The sequence below is a fragment of the Saprolegnia diclina genome (assembly GCF_000281045.1).
Source record: "Saprolegnia diclina VS20 unplaced genomic scaffold supercont1.32, whole genome shotgun sequence".
In the NCBI taxonomy this organism is placed as follows: Eukaryota; Oomycota; class Saprolegniomycetes; order Saprolegniales; family Saprolegniaceae; genus Saprolegnia; species Saprolegnia diclina.
In genome coordinates, this window is record NW_008246099.1 from 514,091 (window position 1) to 527,928 (window position 13,838).

Sequence of the window (13,838 nt, forward strand, 5' to 3'; positions counted from 1 at the left end):
GTGTCAAAACTACACCTACTGATCAAGCGGTTGGGCTTTGAAGAAGCGTTCAATCAATGCCAGTGACGCCTTGGGCTGGTTCGTCGGCACCATGTGGCCCGCCTCGTAGACGCGTACAAAACTCAGGCTCGAGATGGAGCGGACTTCGCCGTAGCTGGCCCCATCCACAACAAGCGGCTGCACCGTCGCATTATTGAACGCGGCTTGGCCGGGCCAAACGACATCTTTCGTCCACGCCTCGTTGCCGACCCAGTTGCACATGATGTCGGCGTCGCCTGCGTAAATGAGCACACGGACTCCATGCGCGAGAAGGTCCGGCACGTAGCTCACGTAGTCTTGCATAAAGTCGGCGCTGAAGTCAGAGTACGTTGTCTCGTTGGTCATGACCCATGGCTTGTGGACACCAAGTGTTGCCTGCGTCGTCGCCAAATTGAGAAATCGCGCGGCGTTGGCCGTCTCGTCAAAGCACGACTCGCCACAGAGCTCGCGGATGTCATAAGGGTTTCGGTTCATCTGCTGCATGACGCCAATGACTGCATCGTCCCAGAGACGCAGCGCATCGAGACAGCTCTGGCGCTGACCGCCGCGACACTGTTGCGCGAGAGCACCGGCGTGAACAGCATCCTGAAGCAGCTGGGTGAGCTGGTCCGCGGGCACTAGTGATATGTTGTAGGCGTTCGTGATGGCCAACGCGGGTGTGAGCGGAATCTAATTGCGATCGTAAGACGACGATGTACCGGTACCATAACGATGGCACCTGCGTGACAGGGTCAGTCAATCCGTTACCGACCGAGATGCCTTGCAGGTTGATATGGACCTTGTGGTGGCGCGACGCCAGCGGCTCGAGCTGCGCATTTAGGATGTAATGCCCGGCGGCAGGCACGTAGTGCCCAGCGTAGCTCTCACCCGTGATAAAGAACGGGCTTTTCGCGTACTTGGGGTGTTTCGTCAGGAACTCTTGCAGGAACGCGTAAATGTTGCGGCCAACGTCGACTTGATTGTGGTCGTCGTCCTTGTCGCTCGTCGTGTACGAGAAGCCGACGCCCGTTGGCTGATCGAGCCAAATGACGTTGGCGTGCGACGTCCACGAGTACGGATTGTATATCGTTGTCAGGTTGTCGCTGATCGAGCATGGACCGTTCTCAGTGAGAAGTGCAATCATCGACGACGACCCGGGGCCACCGGTGAGCCAGAGCACGAGTGGGTCCGTCGCTGGGTTGGAGCGCGACTCGAAGAACCAATAGAAGTAGTGGTCGTCAACCTTGTGCGACAGCTGCACATAGCCGGCCTCTTGGTACGTCGCATCACAGAACAATGAGCCGTTGAGTTTTGTGGCCGTCGTCCACGACCCGGTCGCGTGGGCAGCGACGGGTGGCGCTACCGTTGCATGCTCATGGACGTGGTACGTGGCACCGAGGAGCGCTGCAATGCTGACCCCAGCAAGAAAAAACTTCCCAAACCACGACGACGACGAGGGCTTTTGTGGCGCGGCCACGACAACTCGGAAGAGCGGCGCTTGCTCAGTCATTTGAAGACAATTGCACAATGGAGGCGCGCAGTTGAAGCTGAGTGCGATGATGGCTACTCCACTGTACTCTACTCATTTCGCGATACTAGTAGATGGGCACCGGCTGCTACCGCACTGCCAACCTCCAGTTGCGACTTTGCTGGACGGTCATCGATGGCTGCGAAGGCACCATCGCAATGTGCAGCGGTATGTGTGGTTTGTCGTTGCATTTCGCTCGAGAGCCATAGCGTTTGACGATCCGGAGCGCGCGGCGACGGTCCAACAACATTTGGGCAGGTGCAACTCAGCTCCGACTTCGATTTTTAACCGACGCAGATGCATGATTGTTCCGCGGATACTAAGGTCAGCAAGGTATGATCATGGGCTCCTTCGGCAGCGTGCGACGACAAAAATGGAATGCTCGATGTTTGCTTACGAAACCAGCGGCAGTAGGTAGAGGCACGATGAGCTCGCCGTTTCCTACGAACAAGCGCTTGCGATGATTTTGCTGAGGTACTACTACACTGCAGGTTAGTAATAGCATCGGCAGCTGCTCCGTGTGGTTTGTATTGTATGCGCTTCAAGATCGCCTGCTCGGAATGACGATCGTTCAAGATCGTCATTCCAAAACCACTAATTCGGGGTCTAGACAGGCCTATGATAAACATGAGAATAGTGTTTGTATGCTAACAAATACGTAGGAGCTTCTCCCATCGATGTTACCACCGCGCCACGGACTGCAATTGTACGCTGTACAGAGCACAGACATATATGTGTCTTTTGTCTGTGTCAGGGGACACTTTACGTGATTTACCAATATGTATGTGCCATTTGCCTTTGCCTCCCGGTCGTGTTTAATTTAATGTGACACACTACACACAAAATAGTGTTGAACACGATTGACGTGCGCCAGTCTGCAGCTCATTCCACAACGTTCCATGTCGACGACCGAGAAGTCCCCGCTATTCAGCGTGCAAGTAAAGCCCCGAAAGGCGCCCGAAGCCAGCTACAAGAAGTGGCTCCTGGCTATTGGCGCTGCTGGTGTCATCGCCGCCCTCGCGCTCTTGACGCTGTCACGCGGGCCGTCACCGTCGACTGACTTTTGCGACGCGACGTTCCAAGAATCCGGTTACATCAAACTGCCGCACAAGGTCGATGACCACTACTTCTACTGGTTCTTCGAGTCGCGCTCCAACCCAGCGACGGACCCACTCGTGCTCTGGCTCACCGGCGGCCCCGGCGGGTCGTCGATGGTCGCGCTCCTCACGGAGAACGGCCCTTGCACTATCGATGCGAACCTCAACACGGTCGACAACCCGCACTCGTGGACGTCGCACGCCAACGTCATTTGGCTCGACCAGCCAACGGGCGTCGGCTTCTCGTACACGACGAGCGACAAGGACGACGACCACAATCAAGTCGACGTTGGCCGCAACATTTACGCGTTCCTGCAAGAGTTCCTGACGAAACACCCCAAGTACGCGAAAAGCCCGTTCTTTATCACGGGCGAGAGCTACGCTGGGCACTACGTCCCTGCGGCCGCACACTACATAGTGGGCATGGCTAACGCGACCAGCGATGTGCGCATCAACCTCCAGGGCATCGCAATCGGCAACGGCATGACGGACACCATCACGCAGATTCCGTACTCGGCGCACATGGCGCGCGGCAACAAGTACATCGATCTCGCATCCCCAGAAGGCTTTGTGACCCTCAAGGCTGAAGCCGCTGCGTGCGGGAAGCTCGTCGTGCTGTGCCAAACCAACGACTCGGTGTGTCCCGAGGCGACGCAGTACTGGGGCGAGCATATCTTGGGCCCGATGATGAGCTACAACAACAAGACGGGCAACCCGTACGACATTCGCGAAGACTGCTCCGCCGGCGGCTGCGTCGACCACGTCGCCAACGCTCGCGCCTTTCTCAACACGCCGGCCGTGCAGTCGCGCCTCGGGGTGCACGACAACATGACGTGGACCGAGGTCGCGATGCGTGTCTATGGCGACTTCAGCATTGACTTTATGAAGGATTACGTATCGTTCGTGCCGCCCGTGCTCGCGGCCGGTGTCCGCGTCATGGTGTACGCGGGCGACGCCGATCTCATGTGCAACTGGGTCGGCAACGAAGCGTGGACCAAGACTTTGCAGTGGCCCGGGAAAGCCGCCTTCAACAACGTGAGTGTGAGCCCCCTTCTCGTCAACGGCAAGGAGGCCGGAAACGTGCGGGCCACGGACCTCCTCAGCTTCGTTCGTGTCTTCGAGGCTGGCCACATGGTCCCCATGGACCAACCGCAGGTGTCGTTGACGCTCATGGACCGCTTCTTCAACAACGCGCGCTTGGACGCGTAGGAGACACAACGTCGGTTTTGACATTTTTCTAGTCCGCGAAGACTTACTAACTGGTGATAGTACCGTCATCCATGCCGTGTTGAGTTCTCGTCACTGGATCAGGGCCTGGGCTGGCACGTTTGAGCACAACTTGACATTTGGTGTGATTTTTGGACCATGCAACAAGCAAACCACAACCTTTATTACTCGATGGCCGCGCCCATGCGTGCGAGACGGACGTTGGTAATACCCTCAAGGCCCTGAATCCGAGCCAGAGTCTCGTCCGTCATGTCATCGTCGAGCGTGAGAATGCCGAGCGCGAGCGGCTGGTTGGTCTGGCGCGCGAGGCCCATGGACGCAATGTTGATCTTGGCCAATGCCAGCTGCTGCAACACGTGGCTGATCGCGCCGGGCTTGTCTTGGTTGTTGAAGAAAAGGAGTGTGCCATTGGGCTTGAACGCAGGGAACTCGGTGTACTCGTCGACCTGCACAATGCGCGGCTCCTCGCCAAAGACACTGCCGACGACCGTGAGCTTCAAACCACCCTTGAGCTCGACCTCGATATGCACGGCGTTCTTCAGGCGCAGATCCGAGTCGTTCTCGACGTCGCCCAAGCGAACGTCGACGCCCTGCGCCATCGCAACCAAGCTTGCATTCAGATACGAAAAGGCCGTTTGCGGCTGGGACACCTCGAGCATACCCTTGAGAAGCGCGGCCTGCAGTGCCGAGCGCGCCTTCGGCGTCGTGATGTCAATGTCCTTGCCGCCAGCCGTCGAGATTGTGAGCTTTCGGAGGTCCTTTCGGCTTGCAGGCGGTAGCAGCTCCATGACGAAGCGGCCGAGGCTCTCCGAGAGTGCAAGGAATGGTTTCATCTCAGGTACGAGCGTCAGCGGCATGAAGACGCCGTTGACGACACCAGGGAACGCACGCTCATCGAGCGCCGCACACATGTTTTCCGCAATCATCTTGTACATGCGCGCCGATTCGTCCGACGTCGCGTCGGCGTCGTACGGAGCGACAACCGCCGACGGGTGCGAGAGCACGGGCGACCACGCATCGACCTGAACGTCTGGCGACGGCATCTCGAGCGCAATGCCGCCAATGTGCTCGGTAGCCAAACCGTCGGCGACTGCACCGGCGTCAAGGACACCAAAGCCGCCGACAGCGACGAGGCGGACACCGCGCTTGCAGTGGGCCAGCGCGGAAGCGTTGAACATCTGCCGCGTCCGGCTAGTGAGCGGGACGTGGAAGGTAAGCACGTCACTCGTCGCGTAGAGCTCAGGGAGCGTCGCGCACTTGGCGATTCCCGAGAGCGCGGCGGCCTCTTCCGAGACGGTCGGGTCGTACGCAAGGACGCGCATGCCCATTGCCGTGGCCAGCTCACCGACTCGCTGACCCGTCTCATTGAGGCCAATGATCCCGATCGCCTTGCCTTGGAGCTCTTCGCCCGTGAACGCATTCGTGTCAGCGTCGATACTCGTGCTACGTGTGGCGGCGACAGCACGGGGAATCTTACGCATGATTTGGAGAAGGAAGCTCAACACCATCTCAGCTTCCACAGCCGACTTTCCACCGACCTTGGTACTGATGTTCTGCACCATGACGCCCTTGTTCGTCGCGGCGAGGATGTCGACGTGCGCAGTCTGCGCGCCGGGGACACCAATGAGTTTGAGGCGTGTTGCGTGCGTGAGGAGGTCCGAGAGCGGCAGTCGCGTCTGGCGGTCCATGAGCATCGCATCGTACTTGGAAAGATCAGCGCCATCGGGTGCGAGCGCCTCGATCAGGCTCGCGCTCGACATCTCGTCAACATGAAGGCCTTGCTGAAGGAATTCGTCGATGCAGACGCGGTCGGTGACGTCGAGGCAGAGCACGTGCTTGGGCGCGGTAGACGCCGCTACGTTCGTCGCCTTGTGCGATTGCACGGCGAGGCTCGTGAGCGACCGCGCGCTCTGGCGCAGTGGGCGGCGAAGGAAGGCTCGCATGCTTCGCTTCTGGTACCAATGGTGTCGAAAATGGAATGTGATGTGAACTTGCGATCTAACCGAGAGAGCGTTGCTGATTGGGCAAAAAGATCGGATTTCGGCGTTTGACGCAATCCACGCAGCTTCTTCAATGTATTTTTGACCAATAGGAAGCATCAATTTCTTTGCTTATGAATCAAAGCGAAAAAATATCTTGCGGCGCCGACGACGACCGTCATGCGAGGAACACTGCCGGCGCTCGCCCTCATATGGCTGAGCATGGGATATGTGGATGGCAGTGGATGTGTCATGACGCAAGACTGCGTGAACCCGGGCAACATCCCCGACTACGACGCATGCATCCCGAAGGCCCTCGCTTCGATCGCCCCACCCAAGCCAGTACGCTAGGATGCTTGTTCCTAAGTTCATGGTGATGGTAGATGCGCGGGGACGGATGGGCAACAGGTGCAGTCTCTAACGCTGCGTGTTCGTGTTTGCCTTATGCGCTGGCGGTATCATGTAGTCACGGGCGGCGGCGCGTGCACGGCGGCCACTGATTGCCACCAAGGCACCTGCGTCAAGAATGCATGCGTCTGCCGGGTGCGACGACTTGAATGTCGTACCAGATATCAAATCTCACGTGGTTTCTCCTAGAACGATGGCGTGACGGCTGGCACCCACTGCGACGACTTCGCGATCCAATGCCCCGAGTACGAAGGCTCGGCGTGCTGCTCGTGGCAGCAGAACCGAGCGCTCGCTGACAACTTTAAGCTCATTGCGACCATGTTTGGCCGCAATAGCGCCGGCGGCTGCGACGCATGGTAGAGCCTCTGCACAAAGCATTTGCTTGCATTGCTTTGATAGCGCCGCCAACATGATGCGCATGTGGTGCGGCCTTGTCTGTGCGCCGAACCAGGCCGACTTTATGAAGATGCACTTAACGTACCCGAGCAACAACTACCGCCTCGACTCGATGACCGGGAAAGATCACGTCAAGGTGCTTGAGGTAAGGCGATGATGTTTTTCGTCCTTGCGTACGATGGGAGCTTATTTAGATGGACGTGAACCTCGCCAAGCCGTTCACGTGCGCGCTCTTTGACTCGTGCAAACACACTGCGATCGCAAGCATGTCGGACGCCTTCAAGTCGTCGCTCGGTTTCCTCAACTACCAGGGGCAGACCGGCGCCGTTGGCCATGGTGAATACCTCTTTTTTCACTTTGGTACTGTGTTTCTTGGTCGCTGGCGGACGTCTAACGTCGTCGTGAAGGCGCCAATAGCTCGTACTTTAACACGTCAGCGCTGCGCTGCGACAACTACTCTGAAGTCACGACGCCTGACGTATATCGCCGCCTGCCGGCCCAAGCCCAGCGTCTGCCGTCGATGGTCAACCCATTGGCGCCCAAGCAGTGTCCGTGCGGCGCCTGTCGAGCGACGTGCAGTGCAGACAGCGGCGCGTCGGCGCACATCACGTTGCGAGACAACCCGATCGGGTTTTGGACCGGCTTTGACGTACAGCTCGTGAGCGCCGTGTACGCTGGCATTGCGCTCTTCACGGGTGCCCTCTACTGGAAGCACAGACTCATGTAGCTCCATATCGATCGTCAATGGTCTGACATTTGTTGGTGATCTTCTCGCGTCAGCAAGAAAGAGCATTCGTCTTCGCACGTGTCGATGTGGATGAGTCTCAATCGTGCGCTGTGGTATGCTTTGCGACTAGATAGCCGAGAAGCAAGCATAGTCTACAGGACGCATTCCAAATTTCATTAACGACAACATTGTCGCGGATCTCGAGTACGCTGAACTTAAGAGCCAATGAGGTGTGAGAGCTCGGCGACGGGGCTAGGGTACACTAGCATTGCAAGTCGTAATGAATTCAAAAAGTTTTCAATACATTTGGCCCATTCATGCACTAGGTACTACTACTTACTACACGTGTCGACGCTCAGATCGCGCGAAAGGCCATTGCGCCCGGCATGATACCCGTCGCCGTCGGCATGTTCACGGCCGCATTGTTGATGTTGTTGTTGCTGCTGTTGAGGAGGTCGTCCAGGCAAAAACCGAGCTCGTCCGTGTCTTCCATGTCATCCGACTTGCACGAATCACAGTCGCTCGCGTCGTTCGTGTCGAGAACCGAGTCCATAAACATCGCAATCGAGTAGCCGGGCGGCGCCGTAAAGCCCGCGTAGGCCTCGCCGCTGGGCATGACGTGGCCGACGTCGATCTCGGTCGCCTCGACGAGCGGGCATGTCGATATGTTATGGCCCTCGCCGTGGCACTTGCGGCACTTGTACGTCTTGCTACTCGGGTTGCGCCGGTTGCGCGGTGGATCACGCTTGCGCTTGCGCTTGGGCGCGCGCACGAGTGGCGGGCTCTTCAGATTTGAGTCCGCGACCTTGGCCTCGACGCGTGGCACGTCGATGCGCTTGTCCTTGTATGACTGTGCGTACGCCTCCATCGTGTAGCAGTAGCCATACGCCTGAAGGATGCGCTCCATCTTGTTGACGGCTTTGAGGCCCGCGATGAGGTGGCGGCATGGCAGCTCCATCTGGTCGCGATCAACACAAGTGCACGTGAGGTCGTTGAGGTTGACCATCTCCTGGTCGTGCATGGGCGCCGTGCTCCGGTACACACAGTACATGCCGTCCGTCGTCGGCTTGGTCAAGTACATGTTGGCCATGGACTTTTGCGTCAGGTAAAAGTCCTTGGCAAACGGTGTCAAAACACGTTTTTCCTGGAGCCACTGGCGCGCCTTGGCATCGCGCTCAGCAACAGCTTTCGCCGCGCGCTCCATGCTCTTGAAGAGTGCTCCGAACGGCAGCGAGCGCTGAACCTTGTGGCGCACGGCACCTATTGCACGCACATGGTATCAACCCTTCGACAATATTTCGAGAGGTATACCGTTGTCGTCGGTGAGGTGTTCCGTAAAGGTGGTCGTCGCGCTCTTGTACAGCCGGCGGCCCTCCATGTCGGCAAAGTTGGCCATATTGGCAAAGACGACCCACTTGACGGGCGGGATGTCTTCGAGGTACCGCCGCAGCGGGTAGCCGTACTTGGCGGTGAGCATGTCGAGCTTATGCATGTACATGGTGCGCGATGTCGACGCCTGGAGGTTCCAAATTTGCTCCTCAAAGCTCGGGCCGGAAAAATCGAAGTGCGCTTTCACAGCCTGGATGATGTGGAGGCAGCTAAACTTGAGCACGACCGGAATGTTGGTCGCCGAGAGCGCGCGGCCAGCGACGACCGCCTTCTTTTGGTCAACAAATAGTGGGTTGACTGTGATGCCCGCCGTCGTGCAGTTGGCGAAGAACCAAAAGTAGTTGTCGACGCTCTCCTTGGGCAGGATCGCAAACGCCACTACGACGTTCTGGCCATTGCCGTCCTTCTGCACAAGCGTGAGGGACGAGCCCTTGTAGTGCTTTGTCTTGAAGTGCGCGGCCTCGAGACCCATCACCGGCATGTTGCGCGGGCCCGCGGCGACAAAGACGCCAAAGGACACGAACGCGCGGTAGAAGCGCGACTTGGTGTCTGCCTCGAGCGACACGCGGCAAGTCGGGTTAGCGCGGCCAAACTCGGTGAGGAGCCACGGGATGTAGTTGTAGCTATTCTCAAGCTACACGGCAATGAGAGAGCGAACGAAAGCGTACGAGTGTGTGTGTACCTGCGACGTGTACTGCTCGAGGACCTTGTCCTTGACGCGGTAGAAGCCCGCCGACCGCGCCGAAAAGTTGGTACCACCGAGTGCCTGGGCCAATACCATGAGATTGCATGCTGGACACATACGTGTCGTACCTGCATGCCGTTGACGAGCGACTCCTTTGACGAGTCATGCTGCGCGAGAACGAGCGCCTTGACGGCAGGAAGCATCGCAGCCTGACGCTCCGTGGCCTTGGACGTTGACGTACATGAGTCACAGTGCACGAGGCTCATGCCTACGCCGAGCATGATATATGCTGCTCATGCCAAGTCGAGGACGTACTGGCAATCTCGAAGGACTTGCCCGTGGAGCCCTTGCGGCGGATGCGCGTCGCCGTCACATGCCATTCGCAGGGCGTGCTCGTGCAGATGTATTGGCTCTTGCTGCCAGATCGAAAACCTAGAGAAATGCAGGCGGCATTGGGCCAGAGCCGAGAGGTGGCGTCTCGCGTACCCATCTTGCACGACGTGTCGCTGTTGAAGCAGTAGTCCTGCACAAAGTACTTGAAGTGCGTCGCCGACGGGAACTCGGCCTTGAGCATCGGCCGGTCGTAGCCGTGGAGCGCCTGCAGGTCAAAGGCCATCCCTCCTCGCCCGTCGTCGCCTCTGCAATTCTTGAGAAATGGCCAGTGCGTTCCGGATGCATATCCGGATAGCTGCAAACCGCCGCTTTTTGCTGACACTCAGCCCGGCGCAAGTACAAGGTTGTTTGGTCCTTTGAAGCGGTACGATTTTTGTACGAGATCAAGCGAAGTACGCCAAACCATTCAAAAAGGAATCGGAGATTCACACATCCAGCTGCACTTTGGATCGACATGCACAGGGTTCGTTTGACCACGCCCAGTATCGTACATATGCACGAGAAGGCATACTAGTAGGTTATGGTTGAGGTCCTCGATGCAGACAATGCCAAGCTCGTGCTGATCTGCAAAACGTTGCATGTGTCGGATTTTTTCTCCTTTATCCGGTGGGATCTGTTCAACTGATCTGCTTCGGGGCCGGCTGCGGGGTGCTCGTCCCGTGGACGAACTTCCTTGAGCTGAGCGTCACGTGGTAGAGTAGAAGTCGCCATGGAGATGGTCTGTTGTCACGGATGCGGGCCTCACGGTGAGAGAACCAACCCGCTCCTGCTTTCGATCTTTTTCCTTCATGGGCTCCCTTTGCCGTCCAAGTCGAGAGGTAATTTTTTTAAAATTAATTAGCAAAGGAATGTGGCCCAACGTCGTCGACAGTGCATTGCAGCTGTGCACTTCGTGCATATGACGATACTTCGACCCACGTGGATGCCCGTGCAGCGCGTCGCTGTCATGTTTAGGTAGCTGTGCAGGATGTGTCAAGCGAGGATTTGCCTTCAGTTGTCGTGGCAGGATATTTTCCGAAGCATGCATACGCGGGAGTTACGAGCTCTTGTTGAAACTGCAGGCATGAGTCTCTCGATTCATTTTATATTCTGAATTGTAGTGAAGTTTGAAGAAGAATATACGCTCTGTGCTAGAACATTGACGTTTCGTTTGCGGTTCCCACATTGCCTGCGCCACATCGACGACGTTGCCGTTGCAAAGCAGTAGTACTGCACACTGTAGTGTACGACGATGCACCTATATGCACCAGCAACTGCACAATGGCAGAAATCAATTTTTGACGACGCGCAATGATGCTTTTCACGATCGGAAGGCTAACATTGCCTGAGCTCAGTCTCTTGGTCGCGACTGTCGTCGGCGTCTTCTTGTGGCTCGCTGCACGGCGCAGCCCGTATGGCCATCTTTTCGGCCCACCGCCCACAAGCTGGTTGTTTGGTTCTGGGTACTACCGCCTACCTGTTGCGTCTCCACTATCATGATGATTATGACGAGCCATTCTAGACGAGAAGCGATGGACTTTTCGATCTGGTCGCAAGATGGCGGGTTTGGCGAACCCGGACTTATGTGGTGCGTACTCTTTGCCACCAGATCTAGCTCATAGAATGTGGCTCTTTATGCTGTAGGCTCAAGCGATACGGAAGCGTGTACTACTACCGCGTGCTCCACATGCACCGAGTTCGTTGCTTGTAAACGCCTTTGCGGCTCATGCTGCCGGTAGATTGTTGTCGCCGACCCTGTTGCCATCAAGCACGTCATGGTCACGCATGGAAGAAATTACCCGAGGGCGCCAATCACACGCATCATATCAAAGGTACGCGTCCGTCCATCCTTTTTGCGGAAGATAATTCGGCGTGTAGAAACTTGCAGGCGGAGAGAGCCTCCTCTCGACCGAAGGGCGCAGCCACACGGCTCTACGCAAGCTCTTCAATCCCCACTTTGGCCAAGCCAGCGTCAAGACGATGCTTGGCATCTTCCAGCACCACACTAACGTCTTTATGGAGCAGCTCACGGCGAAGGAACCCGTGGATCTACAGAATCGTATGTTTTCGGCAGTTTCAGTGTGGACCCTACCCCTGTCGAACTGATTGGATTTCTGATTAGTGTTTACAAAAATGACGCTGGACGTGATTGGCGTCGCAGCATTTGGCTTCGATTTCCAGTCGCTCCTCGACAAGAATGCCCGCGAGATCCAAGCGTACAACGATATTCACCTCACGCCGAGCTTCTTCGGTATCATCGGTTTCGTCTTTCTGCCGTTTTACGAGTACCTGCCATTGGCGTCCAACCGTCATCGTGCGGAAGCGCAGGCGGTGCTTCAAGGCGTCATCGATCGAGTGTTGCAGCAAAAAGTTGCTGCTCTGAATTCGGCCAAGGCTCGCGATGCTCCCAAGGACATACTGGACCTCATCCTCGAGCAGGCATCAGACATGTCGATGGCCGACATCCGCGCCATGCTGCTCATGTTCATGATCGCTGGCCACGAGGTACGGTAACAATGCCCGAAAGTCCCACTCACGTGCGTCACGGATAGACGACTGACAACACGCTGGGCTGGATCGTCTCGTTCGTGGCGCAGCACCCAGAAGTGGCTGCCAACGTCCACGAAGAGTGCTCGCGCATGCGCGGCGATGGCAACAACACGGTGCCAACGTGGGACGATCTCAGCAAGCTCCCTTACCTCTCGGCCGTCATTCACGAGTCCATGCGCTTGCGTCCGACTGTGCCGGAGTTGCCATCCCGCCTTGCCCTTGAAGCCGACATGGTTCCACTGACCGACGGCTCGCACCTGGCGGTTCCCAAGGTATTTTACTCGATATATCAGAAAGTTCAATGCCAAAGATTTCTACTAGGGGGCTAACATCTTTCTCGACATCATCGCTATTCAGCGTAACCCGACGTACTGGAGCCGGCCCAACGAGTTCCTTCCAGGTGAACGGATGTGTGTAGAATCGACACTGCATCTCGTCGTGGTAGAGCGCTTCATTGAAGGCACCAATACATACGAAGCCGACTTGGCGCTCCGGGGCGGCAAGCCCAACACGTTTTGCTACTTTCCGTTCGGCCTGGGTGCGAGCTGGCATGAGATCTAGATCTGAACGAATGTAGGCGACAAGCGCTGCATCGGAAATCGATTTTCAATGACCGAGATGCTTGTCGTGCTCTCAGCCTTCTTCGCGAAATACCGCGTGGCGCTGACGTCGGCCGCCGACGTGAACGTGCGCAAGCACACGGGGACAATTGCGCCCGTTCACCTCGAGGTCCACCTCGCATCGATCGCCACCAAATAAATGACGAGCAACAATATATTGAACCACATTTAATCTATTTGGACCATATGAAGCATAATTCACCGAAAACGTTGTGACAGACCAATTCACAACGACGAAATGCAACATTGGTAATCGCAACCCGTGGCCGCTTCACAACCCTGCGCGACCAGATGCTCCCAACATTTTATCCGGATAATTGCCACTCGTCAAAATGCTCGCGACGTCCGAGCTGCTGACGCTCGGCATCCCTGCAGTCCTCGCTGTCTGTGTCGCGGCACTGCTCGTTGCTCGGCGCAACCCATATGCCCACCTTCCAGGTCCACCGCCGACGAGCTGGCTCTTTGGCAACGGGTACCAAACACTTTTGGCCTCGGGATCGCCGTAACTGCGTCGGTGTAGGAAGGAAGCAATGGATTTTGCACTGTGGGAGCAAGACGGCGGCTTCGGGGAGCCCCATGTTTCGTGGTATGAGCACACCACCTATGCATGGTGACGCAGCGTTTTGATCGCGTAGGCTAACGGGAGCATCTTCTACTACCGGATGCTTCACATCTACCGCGTACTGTACAAGCGATTTGTCCGAGTCTGCAACTGACTCGTACTAGGTCATCGTCACGGACGCGAACGCGATCAAGCACGTACTGGTTTCGAACGGCAGAAACTACCAGCGAACGCCTCTCATACGCACGCTTTTCCAGGTATGCAGCGCTGTAAACGTCCC

The 13,838-nt window shown here is 56.9% G+C and overlaps 6 protein-coding genes across 6 annotated transcripts in view; 4 read left to right on the forward strand and 2 right to left on the reverse strand.

Annotated features, from left to right (window-relative positions):
• SDRG_09908 (hypothetical protein) lies at positions 1 to 1,658 on the reverse strand. Its single transcript, XM_008615870.1, has 2 exons — positions 758 to 1,658; positions 1 to 708 (listed from the first exon to the last, which is right to left on the reverse strand). The coding sequence occupies exons 1-2, from the start codon at positions 1,526 to 1,528 to the stop codon at positions 16 to 18; spliced, it is 1,464 nt and encodes a 487-aa protein (XP_008614092.1). The 5' UTR covers positions 1,529 to 1,658; the 3' UTR covers positions 1 to 15.
• Positions 1,659 to 2,426: 768 nt separating this feature from the next.
• SDRG_09909 (hypothetical protein) lies at positions 2,427 to 4,042 on the forward strand. The gene has a single exon (XM_008615871.1). It carries the CDS (start codon positions 2,446 to 2,448, stop codon positions 3,850 to 3,852), a length of 1,407 nt encoding a protein of 468 aa, XP_008614093.1. The 5' UTR covers positions 2,427 to 2,445; the 3' UTR covers positions 3,853 to 4,042.
• On the reverse strand, positions 4,035 to 5,813 carry SDRG_09910 (hypothetical protein; the record flags this gene model as incomplete). The annotated part of the gene is made up of 1 exon (XM_008615872.1): positions 4,035 to 5,813. One exon carries the CDS (start codon positions 5,811 to 5,813, stop codon positions 4,035 to 4,037), a length of 1,779 nt encoding a protein of 592 aa, XP_008614094.1.
• A 173-nt stretch (positions 5,814 to 5,986) lies between these two features.
• On the forward strand, positions 5,987 to 7,678 carry SDRG_09911 (hypothetical protein). Its single transcript, XM_008615873.1, has 7 exons — positions 5,987 to 6,191; positions 6,233 to 6,257; positions 6,316 to 6,392; positions 6,447 to 6,613; positions 6,657 to 6,798; positions 6,848 to 7,013; positions 7,061 to 7,678. Exons 1-7 carry the CDS (start codon positions 6,030 to 6,032, stop codon positions 7,378 to 7,380), a joined length of 1,059 nt encoding a protein of 352 aa, XP_008614095.1. The 5' UTR covers positions 5,987 to 6,029; the 3' UTR covers positions 7,381 to 7,678.
• Positions 7,679 to 11,087: 3,409 nt separating this feature from the next.
• Positions 11,088 to 13,163, forward strand: SDRG_09912 (hypothetical protein). Its single transcript, XM_008615874.1, has 10 exons — positions 11,088 to 11,289; positions 11,349 to 11,414; positions 11,471 to 11,522; positions 11,566 to 11,658; positions 11,705 to 11,885; positions 11,949 to 12,331; positions 12,379 to 12,648; positions 12,698 to 12,776; positions 12,822 to 12,914; positions 12,954 to 13,163. The coding sequence occupies exons 1-10, from the start codon at positions 11,138 to 11,140 to the stop codon at positions 13,133 to 13,135; spliced, it is 1,551 nt and encodes a 516-aa protein (XP_008614096.1). The 5' UTR covers positions 11,088 to 11,137; the 3' UTR covers positions 13,136 to 13,163.
• A 165-nt stretch (positions 13,164 to 13,328) lies between these two features.
• Positions 13,329 to 13,838, forward strand: part of SDRG_09913 (hypothetical protein) — a gene marked incomplete at its 5' end in the record, with an annotated part of 1,955 nt that continues 1,445 nt past the window's right edge. The window contains 4 exons of the mRNA XM_008615875.1: positions 13,329 to 13,468; positions 13,517 to 13,574; positions 13,632 to 13,676; positions 13,723 to 13,755. Coding sequence (XP_008614097.1) covers positions 13,329 to 13,468; positions 13,517 to 13,574; positions 13,632 to 13,676; positions 13,723 to 13,755 — 276 coding nt within the window. The remainder of the gene's footprint in view (positions 13,469 to 13,516; positions 13,575 to 13,631; positions 13,677 to 13,722; positions 13,756 to 13,838) is intronic.